Genomic DNA, 16820 nt, shown 5'->3' on the forward strand with positions numbered 1-16820 from the left:
CACTGCTTATTTTTTTTTTTTTAACACTGGGTATATTCCACTGAGACAGATTGACCTTAAAAAAAAAGTTTTTCTTTTTAAATTTGGTAATTTATACAGAAAGGGTTATTAACCTCTTCCTCCCAGGATTTTAGTTGTCTCTTACAACATGCATGGCTTACAGAGGAAGAATTCTTTCCCACTTCCCTATGGAGAACATTGCTTATTCTGCTCTGAATTAATAACTTCCAGAGATTTAACACCAAATAGAACCTCTTGTAATGCTAACCATAAAAAGCCATAACACTAAGATTTGCCCATCTACACTGGATTATTTTAAACCAGCAATACTCTTTAAACCTAGGTAGTAGGCTGGTAGACAGCAACCACCCGGGAAGGTACTACCATCCTGTTAAGTGAGTAAAATGGAAGTCTGTAATTGTTCTACATGATGATAGGACTACTGGTGTTTTTTTTTTTCTATCTCATAACCATGCGGGATAGCAGGTATATTTTGCTACTCCTACTTCAGGTCACACTACACATTCATGTTCATGCATATATATTTACACACCCATCTGGGTTTTCTTCTATTTTCTTAACAGTTCTTGTTCTTTTTTATTTCTTCTCTCCATGGGGAAGTGGAAAAGAATTCTATCTCCGTAAGCCATGCGTGTCGTAAGAGGCAACTAAAATGCTGGGAGCAAGGGGACAGTAACCCCTTCGCCTATACAAATTATTAAATTTAAAAAGAAAAAGTTTCGTTTTTCTTTTTAGGTCACACTACCTTGGTGGGATACAGCCAATTCGTTAAAAAAAGAAATATTCTAAGTTTTTAATCAGTAGTCACATTTCTCAACTTTCTTACAAAGTGGTTTTTGACACAAATTAATGTCACCATTTTCATCTCTTGCTTCCTATTTCCTAAATAATCATGGTACACACCTTCCACAGTGTGGCACAAGCAGCATCAGCAGTATAGCCAGCTGCAACTTCTTCTGGTGCAAGGTTGAGCCTGAGCTGAGAGGTAAGATGTCTAACCCACTCGCATCCACTGGCTGTTTCTACATCTTCCCATGGCAAAAAATCTACTGGAAATTTCTGTAAAGCTAAAGCACGAAATTAGTAGCCTATATATATATATATGAAAATTTAAATATTTTTTCATAGGCTCTTAATGAAGAATCATTGGCCCAAGAAAATAATGGATTTTTTTATTTTGATCCCAGTGGTATTCTTCTATTTAGGCAAGGTGACCCAAAAAGAAAAACACATTTACCATCAATCAATCACAGCCTTGTCAGAAGTGCACTGACATCAAAATTCAGATTACCCTCTGACTGCAACATCCCTCTCTTCCCTTCAGAGGTTGGACTGCCCTTCCTACCTCCAGGACTCGAGTCCAGTGAGTTGGTTTTCTTGAAACCCTTCATAAAAGTGACCGTGCTCAAACCCTAACAACACACCATATAAAAGCACTTGCCCCTACCAACTCATATCTAATGTGCTCACACAAGCACGTTGGATGTTCAAGCTCCTAGCACACAAAACCTCCTTTACCAACCTCCCTCCAATACAGTGGACCCTCGGTTAACGATATTTCTTCACTCCAATAGTATGTTCAGGTGCCAGTACTGACCGAATTTGTTCCCATAAGAAATATTGTGAAGTAGATTAGTCCATTTCAGACCCCCAAACATACACGTACAAACGCACTTACATAAATACACTTACATAATTGGTCACATTCGGAGGTAATCGTTATGCGGGGGTCCACTGTACTTCCTGGGATTACCCCTACCCCTCCTGCCCTCTCACTCTGAGATTTACATACCCTCCTAGTCATCCTGTTGTGCTTCACCCCTCTCTAACTGCCCATCCTCAGCCTTCTGAATTATACTTTTGGCAAGCTCATACCTAATCTCCAAGCTACGAATTTGCTGTACAATATTCACACATCATTCACCCTCAAACACATCTCCACTGCCTTTATCTCTATCTCTCTCACTCACTTTGTCTTGTAGTTCAGATGGGACTCACTTTTTAATAATTTCAAGAGCACTATCATGGGGAATGAACTATATCATGATGCCTCTATCAAGCCAATAGTGAAAATCTTTGTCTTTCTCAGGGGGGTTGAAGAGAGATGGGATAGTTTTAAAAATGCATTATTAGAATGTGGGGCAGAAGTTTGTGGCTATAGGAGGATGGGTGCAGGAAGAAAGAGGAGTGATTGGTGGAATGAAGTAAAGGGTGTGATAAAGGAGAAAAAGGTAGCTTATGACAGACTTTTACAAAGCAGAAGTGATATAAGAAGGGCAGAGTATGTATATGGAGAGTAAAAGAAAGCTGAAGAGAGTGGTGAAAGAGTGCAAAAGGAGAGCAAATGATAGAGTGGGAGAGGCACTGTCAAGAAATTTTGCTGAGAATAGAAAAAAATTTGGAGTGAGATAAATAAGTTAAGAAAGCCTAGTCTCAGTAGTAGTAACCAGTTACCAGTAACCTGTCCGTTGACTCAACGACCAACCGTCTTGAGTCACGGTCTGTGCTGAGCTGACACTATTTCAAAAGACCCACTACGGGGTACTGGCCAGCCGGCTAGTCAGTTTTACGAGTGTAACCAAGGAGATAGGTAACGGCTGCGGGCTCCCTCCACATAACAGCAATTATAAGTAATAACAGCCTACGTGAGTATTTCTACCCTAATCCACGTATCGAACTCCCACATGATAAATGGTGACAGCGGTGTGGAGCGTGGATTTACGTTTTTAAGGGTAATTCAAGGCGTTTGAAGACTGTTGTGAGTAGCCGGCAGGGTCAAAGGTGAATCTTCTAACCCAGCTGAGAGAGAGAAGTAAGCCACGCAGTAAGAAGTAAGCCAAGCTCCTCTGAGGTATTGTTTATATCGCTTTGTGCTCCCTGTTGGATGCTAAGAGTGGTTTTTACCATTCCTGTGGCATAGAGTGGGTTTTTCAAGCCACCTTCGTGGGTGAGTGGGGTGCGCGGCAGACCCCCAGCGTCCCCCCCCCACCACTCTCTCCCTCCACTCGGGGTGCGCGGCAGTACCCCAGCGAGAGTAACACCCATCACTCTCTACCACCACCACCAGCCACCCACTCATCTACCTGTGGTTGTTTGCACCCTTGTACCGGGTCCTAGTACTGTTTTGGCTCACATAATTGGTCAAGAGATTGTAGCTGGTGCCAACGAGATAAAGCCAGTTATGTGAGTTCGCCTAGAACGCACATTTCTTCACGACAACAGTGTGAGTGGAGGAGGAAACCCCCCCCCGCCCCGTCACCAGTACTCACCGCCCGCCCACAGGACAACACCTTCTTCCCGTCACCAGTAATCGCCCGTCTACTCCTCCCGACTTCAGTGATAATTTCCTTGAGACATTTTTCTTGCATTTAACGACATTTGCGTGTGTGAGACATTTATAGTAAAATTGCTTGTGTACTCTAAACCTTGTGTTTTCAGTGTAAACGCAGTATTCTTTGACTCAGTATTTTTACAATATTTTTCAGTGTTTCCACTTATCTTATAATATTTTTATTCTGTGTTTTTTCTTATGCTACTCCTGTCTCTAGTAAGTATTATTGTGTAGTGTACCAGTCAGTCACCCTGTGTGAAGTGATTCATTTTTTTTTATTGTATTCTTTCAGCATACCAAATTATCCATTTATTTCTATGTGTGTCTTTTTTTTTCGTATGCCAACAGTGTCTCATTCCTCTAATTTTTTCGCAGACTGTGTACCATTATTTTTGCCAGCAAATTTTTGTCGTATCAGTCACAGCAAGATTTTGTTGTATCAGTCACAGCAGGAATTTGTTGTAAGAATAAACTAATACTGTTGGGTGCTCCGCCACTGTAAGTGTTATATTCCCTGTTTTGTTCCTGTGTTTTATTTTTTATAATTCTTGAACAAATTCACTCTTGATGCAATTTCAATTACTTTTAACGTAAAGTGTTTTCTTACTCTGTTTGAGTAAATTGTTTTGTCTAATTTACAATTAAGAGTTAAAGTGTTCAATCAGTTTATTTTTTTTTTTGGTCTTCATATTTTAATTCATTATTTTACCTGAGTTTTCCCAGTGACACTTTATTACTGCAGTGATTGTTTCTACACCTTATTTTGTTGCACTTGTTCTGAAGTGAATTATTTTGTTGAACTGTTCTGCAGTGAATTATTTTCTTTTATTGCTATTTTTATGATTTATAATTTAATTTTGTCTATGCATTCTTAGAAAATATTTAAATTTCCCAGTTAACAATATAATTTTATTTTACACTTTCACATTGATTTAAATAATTTCATTAATTAATTTTTTTATTAGCAAGAGTAAAGACAGCTCATTTTGAATTTAATTCAGTCTCCAGTAATATTTTTACTTGTATATTTCAATGTAAATTTTTTTTTCTTGGTCAATAGTCCTTTAAATTGAGTTTTCCTTCCTCTTGCAGTGTATTTAGACATTATTCTGCAGAATTAGTTGTATATCTTTTCATTTCAATTCTAGAATTTTATATCATTTTTATTGTTCATTATTTTTGCTTTATTTGTTCTCGTGTTACTTTGCCATTATGTCTCACATACCGTCAAGTGATACTTTAGTGAATGTCGACACTCAGACCTCTCAGGCTACTACTGCTGGTCCTGTCATCAGTCCTCACAGTTCCTTACCGACTGACAGACCGACTCAGACACCGAGATATTATAGTTATACTCGTGATTCCCTTGATGCGTTACCTTTATTCAATGGCCATGTACATAGTCTTGAAGCATGGTTTGCAGCCATTCGTTCTCGTGCTAGTGCCCTAGCTGAAGGTCCTCCTTCAGAGGAAAGCCTTATCAGAATTGCTAAAGAAGCTCTTTATCGATCTCCTGCTGCTGTTCACGTTGTTGATCTCCTTGATATGCGAGACTTCAGGAATCTTACTAAGTGGTCACAATATGAGGAACTGATTCGTTCTTTCCTTGTCCCAGTAAAAACAGCTGATCCATATGTTGTTCTTAGGGAACTAGTGAATGCTACACCCATGAGTACTGAATCGTTGAGTGCATTTGCTGTTAGATTAGACAAACTTTTATCATCATTTATCAATGCTGTCCAATCATCATCTTTTCTCCCTGACGAGGCTAAACCATTTACAGAATCAATTGCTAAAATAGCAGCTTTTGGAGCAATTAAAGAACTAATGCCGCCTGCTTCTGTGTGTGCTTATGAGGCTGATCCTCCAACTGTAACGATGGAACCTCTTACAGCCTTAAATCATGTACGTTCCTTGTGCCCCCAGGGTACTTTCCCTTGTATCAAAAGTAATGTCACACATATGCCTCAGTCTGCACCACCTCTTGTTTGCGCCACAGAGACAAATCGTAGTCGTCAACCATCTCAGAGATCACCAAGAACCAGTGTACAGAGTCGTTATACACCTCGTAGTGTTCATAGTACATTCAGTAACCATAGTCGGCGGAATTGTTACAACTGTGGTTTCCGTGGCCATATTGCAATTAATTGTCCTGATAGTTACCCTAAGAGACGTCGTACTGATGATGAGTACTCAGATCTTCCCTACTGTACTTATCATAGAATACATGGACATGACACATCTGAGTGTAATGCTCTCTATAACCTTCAGTACTCTAGATCTTTCCGTGGTCGTTCCAACCGCAGAACCCGTCGAGGAAACAGATCTCGTGGTTTTCAAAATAACCAGAACCAGGCTCATTCATTCAATTCTCAAACTAACCAGAACCAGGCTCGTTCTTCCCAGTCGGGGGAATTCGAGCGCCCCAGTCAAACCGCCCCATGGTGACAGTAGGTGATAATGAGTACACCATCCCCGTTCACAACTCCTTTGAAGCCTTAAGCAGTCTCGAGCATGCCAACCCTGCTGATGATGTTGCTTCACATGTCTCTGACATAGATGATTTTGGGGATGGAGTAGAACAAGTCTTTTCTGATGAAAATCCACCTTTTTGTTTGCACATAACTTCCAATGCAACCATAGGCCCTATAGTGCAAGCATCTGTTTATAATGCGCCCGTTCAATTGTTCATGGACTCTGGTGCGCAAATCAATATTATTAGGTCTAGTTTGTTTAAGGATAAGAAGTTACGACATGTCCTTCTCGTAGAACCGACTCCTGTGTCCTCCCTTAGTGGAGTATCTGGTTCTCACCTGCGTGTCCGAGGTACGACTGCCCTAACCTTTTCTATCCAAGGTAGAGACTTCACTGTTTCCTTCCTTGTTGTCGATCAGATTACTTTCCCTGGTGACCTTCTACTGGGATTTGCTTCCATGCGAGACTTACGCATTGTGCTCGACCCTTATCGATGGCATGCACAAATTGACGACTTGATCGTTCCATTCTGGGGTTACCAGCTTGGATCAGAAATCTGTTATACTGCTGCAGAGTATGATGTACGGATTAAGTCCTTACAAGCTAATGCATTCTCCAGTAGCGTACCCAAGCGGTCAGGCACTGGTAATTCTGTCACTCCCATCAGTGTTCCACCTATACCTTCAGAATTGCAGGATAGTCCGATGCCTCAAGTGTCCGAGGACGCTCAGATTGCCTTGAGTGCTCAACCTATCCCTGCAATGCCTGCTAGTTCGAGTAGTAGTTTCTCCACAGGGGACGCCTTGTCGGAAAACAATTACTTGCAACTAGTAATGCCATCTCTTGTTGATGTCACATGCCGTCTGCAGAAAGACGTTTCTGTTGCGGCTAGTGCTCTCACTAGAGTGTCTGTAGTTGTTCCTAGTGTTCCAGATGGTGATAACGTCCTAGTTGACAGTGATTCCTGCAAAGTAAAAGGTCTATTTGTTGAACCATCCTTACATGTTGTACGAGATAGTAAGATCCATTTCTACCTGGCCAACACTTCTGGTCACAGTGTTCGCCTTAGAGCAAATACCAATCTTGTTGACCTTGTTCACTATCCTTACCCTGTTCAGGTAGAGGATGAGTTGTCACCTGACCAGTGGGTCGGTGCTATTTCTGCCGGGGAGACCTCATCCACCTCACTGGATCAATCTGTTCCACCAGTTGAGGAGAAAGACTTAGCTCCCACTGACTTCCCAGATGAAGTCAAGCGTTTGTTGACTCTGTTGAACAAACGTCGTAAAGCCATTGCTTTACCAGGTGAGAAGATGGGTATAACGAACTTATTGTCCCATCGTATTCCACTTGAACCTGGTACTAGACCTATCTACATACCTGCGTACAGAATGCCTCATTCACAAGTTGCTGTCGCAGAAGAATTGATCAATCAAATGCTTGATGATGGAGTTATTGCACCTAGCAATTCACCTTGGAATGCACCCTTGATACTAGTACCTAAGAAGGATGGTACTTGGCGTCCAGTAATTGACTTTAGGAAGTTAAACGCAAAAACCATTCCAGATCGCTTTCCACTCCCTGTACTGGGTGATCTTTTACGTAATATCGGAGATAACAAAGTCTTTTCAACCCTAGATTTGTTACAAGGGTTTTGGCAAGTCCCTCTTCACGAGGACAGCCAAGAACTAACTGCATTCTCCACTCCTACAGGTCATTATCACTTCCTCCGTATGGCATTTGGATTACGATCTTCCCCTATCACGTTCTCAAGGCTCATGACTAATATCTTTAGAGGTCTCATAGGTAATGCACTTATGGTGTACTTAGATGACGTAATCGTCATGTCTAAAGACGTGGATACACACTTGAAAAGACTTGATGTAGTACTTGGTAAGCTTGAAGAAGCCAATTTAAAGATCAAACTGTCAAAATGTCAATTTTTCAGATCAGAAATTAAGTTTCTTGGTCACGTAGTCACTCCTAGAGGGGTTACGACTGACCAAAGTAAAGTAACTGCAGTACTAAATTTTCCAACTCCCAAAACTGCTGATGCCGTAAGATCCTTTGTGGGCTTAGCAGGTTTTTATAGATCTTTCATTGCCAATTTTTCTTCCATAGCTGTTCCTCTAACTGAGTTGCTTAAGAAAGATGCTCCTTTTGTTTGGACCTTCCGTCAAGAAAGAGCATTCCAAACTCTAAAAGAAAAGCTAACATCTGCTCCAATTTTGAAATTTCCAGATTTTTCTAAGCCTTTCTATCTGACAACTGATGCTAGTTCAATTGGCATAGGTGCCGTACTAGCTCAGAAGACCGATGGCAAGTACAACGCAGTTGCATTTGCTAGCCGAGTCCTTACAAAGGCTGAACGTAATTATACAGTAACTGAGCAAGAAGCTTTAGCAATAGTATGGTCTTTAAAGCACTTCCGAGACATTATTTATCAGTACTCTGTTCATGTCTTGACAGATCATGCTCCACTGATACCCTTATTCCAGAACAAACAACCTACTGGAAGGTTAGCTAGATGGACCTTGACTATCCAAGAGTTCAATCCCACCTTTGAGCATTTACCTGGCAAGTCAAATGTAGTCGCAGATGCCTTATCGCGACATGTTAGTATAGTAACTGCAGACCCTCCATTTAGTGCTGAAGATGTAAAGAATGCTCAACGAACAGATCCCATGTGGTCTGGTGTGATACGATTCCTGCTCCAGGAAGATCTTATTCTGACTGTGAAGCCACCAGCTCCCATCAGTGACTTTGTCATGAACCAAGAATTACTGTATCGAACAGCCGAGTTGGGTACTCCTAGCAGAAGAGTATACCAGTTAGTAATTCCACAGTCACTAGTGAATGTAGCCTTACAGCTAGTTCACGATGTACCAGGTGTTGCACACCCTGGTATGGATCGTTCAGTAAAACAAGCCAGATTGAAATACTTTTGGCCTCGTATGGCAACTGATATTTCTGAGTATGTTAGGAAATGTAGTGTCTGCATGCAACATAAAGGCAATGCTAATGGTCCTAATCCAATCCAAGTGTATCCGACTACTAGCGAACCTTGGGAAAGAGTTGCGCTAGATTTGTTAACTAATTTCCAATGTTCCCTCCAAGGTAACAAACATCTGTGTGTTATGGTAGACCATTTCACCAGATATTGTGAGTTAGTTCCTATTGCAGATAAGACTGCCGAGACAGTAGCTAAAGCGTTTAAAGAACGCATTATCTGCAGGCATACCACCCCTAAGTCCCTAGTAACAGATAATGGAGGTGAATTCTGTAATGAAATTCTTGAAAATTTGTGTACCTTGTACAAGATCTCTAAGTCCACCATTGTTCCTCATCATCCTGCCAGCAATGGGTTAGCGGAACGAACCAATAAGAAAGTACTTGATGTATTGAGAGCCACTATCAATCCCAATAGTGAAACTTGGGATGAAGTTATACCTGATGTGCAGTGTGCTATAAATTCTGCTTACAATGTTTCTATAGGTGACACTCCACATTATGCATTGTATGGTGTAGATAAACGTTTGCCTTATGAGTTGTTATATTCTAATCCGAAACCAAATTACAACCCTGATGATTTCGTAGCAACTCGTACCAGCTTAGCTCAAAGTGTTTTTAGAAGAATCCGTGAAACACTTCATAAATCAACAGCTGAATTTACAAGAGTCGCAAATACTCGAGTAAAGCCATCCAAAATCAAAGTAGGTTCGAGAGTTATGCTGACTAATTTTAACAAAACGTCTGCAATGCCAAAGCTTGATCAAAAGTTTGTTGGTCCTTATCGCGTAGTTGAACATATCACTGGTAATAAGTATAAGGTTAGAGAGATTAGTACTGGTCAGTATAAAGAATCGCATTTGGATCATATGAAGTTAGTATGTGATGATAATGATGTTCCAACCCAGACTAATGTGACAGACTCTGACAATCCTCCTGATCCTGTACTCTCTTCCTCTGATACTCAGTCAGATGATCAACCTGAATGTCGTTATTCCCTACGTACACGACAGGTATTGAGAAATCCTCAAGTATCATTTGTAACTTCCAATTCAGATTTGCCTCAAATACAGCATGAGTTAGCCAATGCTACAGAGTTTGATCCTCCCAGAGATGACACCCATTCTGCATATGCCAATCTTACCCTAGCAGAGTTGGGGTTAAATGTAAATAACCTGTATAGATGAATAGTTACAGTATCAACTTATCAGTATTCAAGAATTTTTTTTTTTGTGTTCGTGTTCTCTCCGCATTCTGAGAGTTAACAGTCTAGATTTGCGTGCACCGAATCTGCCTTTCTGTTAAACACTCTTTCTTTGTATATATTCCTTCCTCAGAATCCGTAGATCACATGAATACAGATCGATCGATCAAAATTTTTGTTTTTATCACTTGTAATCTCAATGTTGAGTTCGTTGTTCATTTGTTGAGTTTTAAGTTGTACTATAGTATACCTTGTATTACATTACAGTTTCAGTTACGTAAGCTTTCATTCCAATGTTCTACTTATGTATCTATAATGTTTCATGTTGTGTACTTTGACATTGTATAGAATCAGCCCAAGCCGTATACCTGCCATCTCTAGTTTGTATTAGTTGTATGTCGGGACGACATACGTTAGCGTCGCCGAGCTCTCAGTAGTAGTAACCAGTTACCAGTAACCAGTTACCAGTAACCTGTCCGTTGACTCAACGACCAACCGTCTTGAGTCACGGTCTGTGCTGAGCTGACACTATTTTCAAAAGACCCACTACGGGGTACTGGCCAGCCGGCTAGTCAGTTTTACGAGTGTAACCAAGGAGATAGGTAACGGCTGCGGGCTCCCTCCACATAACAGCAATTATAAGTAATAACAGCCTACGTGAGTATTTCTACCCTAATCCACGTATCGAACTCCCACATGATACTAATCCCCGGAATAACCTCCAGGAGTGGTTGGTATTTTTGTTTAATAAATGTATGAAAGATGGGAAGGTACCTAGGGATTGGCAGAGAGTGTGTATAGTTCTTTTACATAAAGGGAAGGGGGACAAAAGAGATTGAATTTTTTTTTTTTAACAAGTCGACCGTCTCCCACCGAGGCAGGGTGACCCAAAAAGAAAGAAAATCCCCAAAAAGAAAATACTTTCATCATCATTTAACACTTCACCTCACTCACACGTAATCACTGTTTTTGCAGAGGTGCCCAGAATACAACAGTTTAGAAATATATACGTATAAAAATACACAATACAGTGGACCCCCGCATAACGATTTTAATCCGTGCAAGAGGAGTAATTGTTATGCGAAATAATCGGTATGTGAATGAATTTTCCCCATAAGAAATAATGGAAATAAAATTAATCCGTGCAAGACACCCAAAAGTATGAAAAAAATTTTTTTTTACCACATGAAATGTTAATTTTAATACACACAAACTGAAAAAGGCATGCACACTTACATGACACTTACTTTTATTGAAGATCTGGTGATGATTGATGGGATGGGAGGAGGGGAGAGAGAGTGTTAGTGTTTAGAAGGGGAATCCCCTTCCATTAAGACTTGAGGTGGCAAGTCCTTTTCTGGGGTTACTTCCCTTCTTCTTTTAATGCCACTAGGGCCAGCTTCAGAGTCACTGGACTTCTTTCGCACAAGATATCTGTCCATAGTGGCCTGTACCTCTCGTTCCTTTATGACTTCCCTAAAGTGTTTCACAACATTGTCAGTGTAATAATCACCAGCACGGCTTGCAATAGCTGTGTGAGGGTGATTTTCATCCATGAAGGTTTGCACTTCAAGCCACTTTGCACAGATTTCTTTAATCTTTGTAGTAGGCAACTTCTTCAATTTCTCTCTCCCCTCCTCTGAACCAGTTTCCTCAGGTCTGGCCTCTTGCTCGTGAAGTTGATCTATCAGCTCATCAGTGGTTAGTTCTTCATTGTCCTCCTCCACCAACTCTTCCACATCCTCCCCACTAACCTCCAACCCCAAGGACTTCCCCAATGCCACAATTGATTCCTCAACTGGTATACTCCTCTCAGGGTTAGCCTCAAACCCTTCAAAATCCCTTTTGTCTACACATTCTGGCCACAGTTTCTTCCAAGCAGAGTTCAAGGTCTTCTTAGTCACTCCCTCCCAAGCCTTACCTATAAGGTTTATACAATTGAGGATATTAAAGTGATCTCTCCAAAACTCTCTTAGAGTCAGTTGAGTTTCTGAGGTCACTACAAAGCACCTTTCAAACAGAGCTTTTGTGTACAGTTTTTTGAAGTTTGCAATAACCTGCTGGTCCATGGGCTGCAGGAGAGGAGTGGTATTAGGAGGCAAAAACTTCACCTTAATGAAGCTCATGTCCCCATAAAGTCGCTCTGCCACATCTGTAGGATGACCAGGGGCATTGTCTAACACCAGGAGGCACTTAAGGTCTAATTTCTTTTCAGTTAGGTAATCTTTCACATTGGGGGCAAATGCATGGTGTAACCAGTTATAGAAAAAGTCCCTAGTGACCCATGCCTTACTGTTTGCCCTCCACAGCACACACAAATTATCCTTGAGGACATTCTTTTGCCTGAACGCTCTGGGATTTTCAGAGTGATACACTAATAAAGGCTTAACTTTGCAATCACCACTAGCATTGGCACACATCAACAAAGTAAGCCTGTCTTTCATAGGCTTATGTCCTGGGAGTGCCTTTTCCTCCTGAGTAATGTAGGTCCTGCTTGGCATTTTCTTCCAGAACAGGCCTGTTTCATCACAATTAAACACTTGTTCAGGTTTCAGTCCTTCACTGTCTATGTACTCCTTGAATTCCTGCACATATTTTTCAGCCGCCTAGGTAGTAGGTTGGTAGACAGCAACCGCCCAGGGAGGTACTACCGTCCTGCCAAGTGAGTGTAAAACGAAAGCCTGTGATTGTTTTACATGATGGTAGGATTGCTGGTGTCCTTTTTTCTGTCTCATGAACATGCAAGATTTCAGGTACATCTTGCTACTTCTACTTACACTTAGGTCACACTACACATACATGTACAAGCGTATATATACATACCCCTCTGGGTTTTCTTTTATTTTCTTTCTAGTTCTTGTTCTTGTTTATTTCCTCTTATCTCCATGGGGAAGTGGAACAGAATTCTTCCTCCGTACGCCATGCGTGTTGTAAGAGGCAACTAAAATGCCGGGAGCAAGGGGCTAGTAACCCCTTCTCCTGTATATATTACTAAATGTAAAAGGAGAAACTTTTGTTTTTCCTTTTGGGCCACCCCGCCTCGGTGGGATACGGCTGATGTGTTGAAAGAAAGAAATTTTTCAGCCGCTTTGTGGTCCGAACTGGCAGCCTCACCATGCCTTATCACACTATGGATGCCACTACGCTTCTTAAATATCTCAAACCAACCTTTGCTGGCCTTAAATTCACTCACATCAGCACTAGTTGCAGGCATTTTTTTAATTAAATCCTCATGCAACTTCCTAGCCTTTTCACATATGATCGCTTGAGAGACGCTATCTCCTGCTAGCTGTTTTTCATTTATCCACACCAATAAGAGTCTCTCAACATCTTCCATCACTTGCGATCTTTGTTTTGAAAACACAGTTAAACCTTTGGCAAGAACAGCTTCCTTGATTGTCTTTCTGGTGCCCACAATAGTAGCGATGGTTGATTGGGGTTTCTTGTACAATTTGACTAGGTCGGCGATACGCACTCCACTTTCATACTTATCAATGATCTCTTTCTTCATTTCTATTGGAATTCTCACCCTTATTGGTGTACGGTTGGCACTAGAAGCTTTCTTGGGGCCCATGGTCACTTATTTTCCAGAAACAGCACCGAAAACACTGTAATAATACAAAATATTCCGATTGTATGCTTGGATGTTACCGCGGAGGCTGGCTGGTAAACAATGGCACGGGCGGCACATGTGAGGCTGGCTGAGGGCGCACATTGGACGCGTCTCGGACGAAAATCGGTGAGCGGGTTTTTAATCGGTATGCGCGGCAAAATTTTTGCGATTAAAGCAAGCGGTATGCGGATTAATCGCTATGTGATGCCATCGTTATGCGGGGGTCCACTGTATATCCCTTCAAACTGCCAATATCTCAAACCCCTCCTTTAGAGTGCAGGCATTGTACTTCCCATTTCCAGGACTCAAGTCTGGTTATATAAAATAACTGGTTTCCTTGAATCCCTTCACTAAATATTACCCTGCTCACACTCCAAACAGCTCGTCAGGTCTCAAATACCATTTGTCTCCATTCACTCCTATCTAACACGCTCACGCACGCTTGCTAGAAGTCCAAACCCCTCGCCCACAACACTTCCTTTACCCCCTCCCTCCAACCTTTTCGAGGACGACCCCTACCCCGCCTTCCTTCCCCTACAGATTTATACGCTCTCCATGTCATTCTACTTTGATCCATTCTCTCTAAATGACCAAACCACCTCAACAAACCCTCTTCAGCCTTCTGACTAATACTTTTATTAACTCCACACCTTCTCCTAATTTCCACACTCCGAATTTTCTGCATAATATTTACACCACACATTGCCCTTAGGCAGGACATCTCCACTGCCTCCAACCATCTCCTTGCTGCAGCATTTACAACCCAAGCTTCACACCCATATAAGAGTGTTGGTACTACTATACTTTCATACATTCCCTTCTTTGCCTCCATAGATAACATTTTTTGCCTCCACATATACCTCAATGCACCACTCACCTTTTTTCCTTCATCAATTCTATGATTAACCTCATCCTTCATAAATCCATCCGCTGACACGTCAACTCCCAAATATCTGAAAACATTCACTTCTTCCATACTCCTCCTCCCCAATTTGATATCCAATTTTTCTTTATCTAAATCATTTGATACTCTCATCACCTTAAATTAAAAATTATAAGGGAATAAGTTTACTGAGTCCTAGGTAGTAGGTTGGTAGACAGCAACTGCCCAGGGAGGTACTACCATCCTGCCAAGTGAGTGTAAAATGAAAGCCTGTAATTGTATTACATGATGGTAAGATTGCTGGTGTCTTTTTTTCTGTTTCATAAACATGCAAGATTTCAGGTACGTCTTCCTACTTCTACTTACACTTAGGTCACACTACACATACATGTATAAGCATATACAGTGGACCCCCGCATAACGATCACCTCCGAATGCGACCAATTATGTAAGTGTATTTATGTAAGTGCGTTTGTACGTGTATGTTTGGGGGTCTGAAATGGACTAATCTACTTCACAATATTCCTTATGGGAACAAATTCGGTCAGTACTGGCACCTGAACGTACTTCTGGATTGAAAAAATATCGTTAACCGGGGGTCCACTGTATATACATACCCCTCTGGGTTTTCTTCTATTTTCTTTCTAGTTCTTCTTCTTGTCTATTTCCTCTTATCTCCATGGGGAAATGGAACAGAATTCTTCCTCCGTAAGCCATGCGTGTCATAAGAGGTGACTAAAATGCCGGGAGCAAGGGGCTAGTAACCCCTTGTCCTGTATATATTACTAAATGTGAAAGGAGAAACTTTTGTTTTTCCTTTTGGGCCACCCCGCCTCAGTGGGATGCGGCCGGTGTGTTGAAAGAAAGTTTACTGAGTATACCAGGTAAAGTGTATGGTAGGGTTATTACTGAAAGAAGTAGAGATAAGAGAGAGAGCAGGACTGCAGATGAGCAAGGAGGCTTTAGAGTGAGTAGGGGATGTGTAGATCAAGTGGTTTACATTGAAGCATGTATGTGAATGGTATTTAGATAAAGGTAGGGAAGTTTTCATTGCATTTATGGCTTTAGAAAAGGCATATGATAGAGAGGATAGGGGAGAAATGTGGCAAATATTGCAAGTGTATGGAATAGGTAGTAAGTTACTAAATGCTGTAAAGACGTTTTATGAGGATAGTGAGGCTCAGGTTAGGATGTGTAGGAGAGAGGGAGATTACCACCTGGTAAAAGTAGGTCTTAGACAGGGATGTGTAATGTCACCATGGTTGTTTAATATATTTATAGATGGGGCTGTAAAAGAAGTAAATGCTAGGGTGTTGGGGAGAGGGGTGGGATTAAATTATAGGGAATCAAATACAAAATGTGAGTTGACACAGTTACTTTTTGCTGATGATACTCTGCTTTTGGGAGATTCTAAAGAAAAGTTACAAAGGTTAGTGGACAAGGTTGGGAGGGTGTGTAAAGGTAGAAATTTGAAAGTGAATATAGATAAGAGTAAGGTGATGAGGGTATCAAACAATTTAGATAAAGAAAAACTGGATATCACATTGGAGAGAGGGACTATGAAAGAAGGGAATATTTTCAGATATTTGGGAGTTGACTTGTCAGCAGATGGGTTTATGAATGATGAGGTTAACCACAGAACTGATGAAGGAAAAAAGGTGAGTGGTGTGTTGAGGTATCTGTTGAGACAAAAAACATTATCCATGGAGGCAAAGAAGGGAATATACGAAAGTATGGTGGTACCAACACTCTTATATGTATGTGAGGTTGGGTTGTAAATGCTGGAGCGAGGAGGTGGTTGGAGGCAGTGGAGATGTCCTGTCTAAGGGCAATGCGTGGTGTAAATATTATGCAGAGAATATGTAGTGTGGAAATTAGGAGGAGATGTGGAGTTACTAAAAGTATTAATCAGAGGGCTGAAGAGGGGCTGTCGAGGTGGTTAGCTCATTTAGAGAGAATGGAACAAAGTAGAATGACTTGAAGAACGTATAAATCTGTAGGGAAAGGAAGGCAGGGTAGAGGGTTGTCCTCGAAAAGGATGAAGGGAGGAGGTAAAGGAGCGTTTGTGGGCGAGGGGCTTGGATTTCCAGCAAGCGTGCATGAGCGTGTTAGATGGGAATGAATGGAGATGAATGGCTTTTGGGACCTGACGAGCTGTTGGAGTGTGAGTAGGATAATATTTTGTGAAAGGATTCAGGGAAACCGGTTAGCCGGACTTGAGTCCTGGAAATAGGAAGTACAATGCCTGAACTAAATTTAAAGGAGGGGTTTGGTATGTTGGCAG

General features: G+C 41.3%; 2 protein-coding genes across 5 annotated transcripts in view; both read right to left on the reverse strand.

Moving 5' to 3' along the window:
• The window catches only part of LOC138854173 (tigger transposable element-derived protein 1-like), a 70719-nt gene extending 56253 nt beyond the window's left edge, over positions 1-14466 (reverse strand). Inside the window, exon 1 of the mRNA XM_070095697.1 lies at positions 10760-14466. Within this exon, the coding sequence (XP_069951798.1) occupies positions 11342-12541 (1200 nt within the window). The 5' untranslated portion in view covers positions 12542-14466 and the 3' untranslated portion in view covers positions 10760-11341. The remainder of the gene's footprint in view (positions 1-10759) is intronic.
• The window catches only part of LOC128694568 (YEATS domain-containing protein 2), a 50460-nt gene that overhangs the window by 1508 nt on the left and 32132 nt on the right, over positions 1-16820 (reverse strand). For 3 of the 4 annotated variants that reach the window (XM_070095693.1, XM_070095694.1, XM_070095696.1), the window contains one exon: positions 925-1088. In XM_070095693.1, the coding sequence (XP_069951794.1) occupies positions 925-1088 (164 nt within the window). Of the gene's footprint in view, positions 1-924; positions 1089-6126; positions 6792-16820 lie in introns of those variants that run through there. The other variant, XM_070095695.1, reaches the window with a different exon arrangement.

The sequence above is a fragment of the Cherax quadricarinatus genome, chromosome 51, assembly GCF_038502225.1.
Source record: "Cherax quadricarinatus isolate ZL_2023a chromosome 51, ASM3850222v1, whole genome shotgun sequence".
NCBI lineage: Eukaryota > Metazoa > Arthropoda > Malacostraca > Decapoda > Parastacidae > Cherax > Cherax quadricarinatus.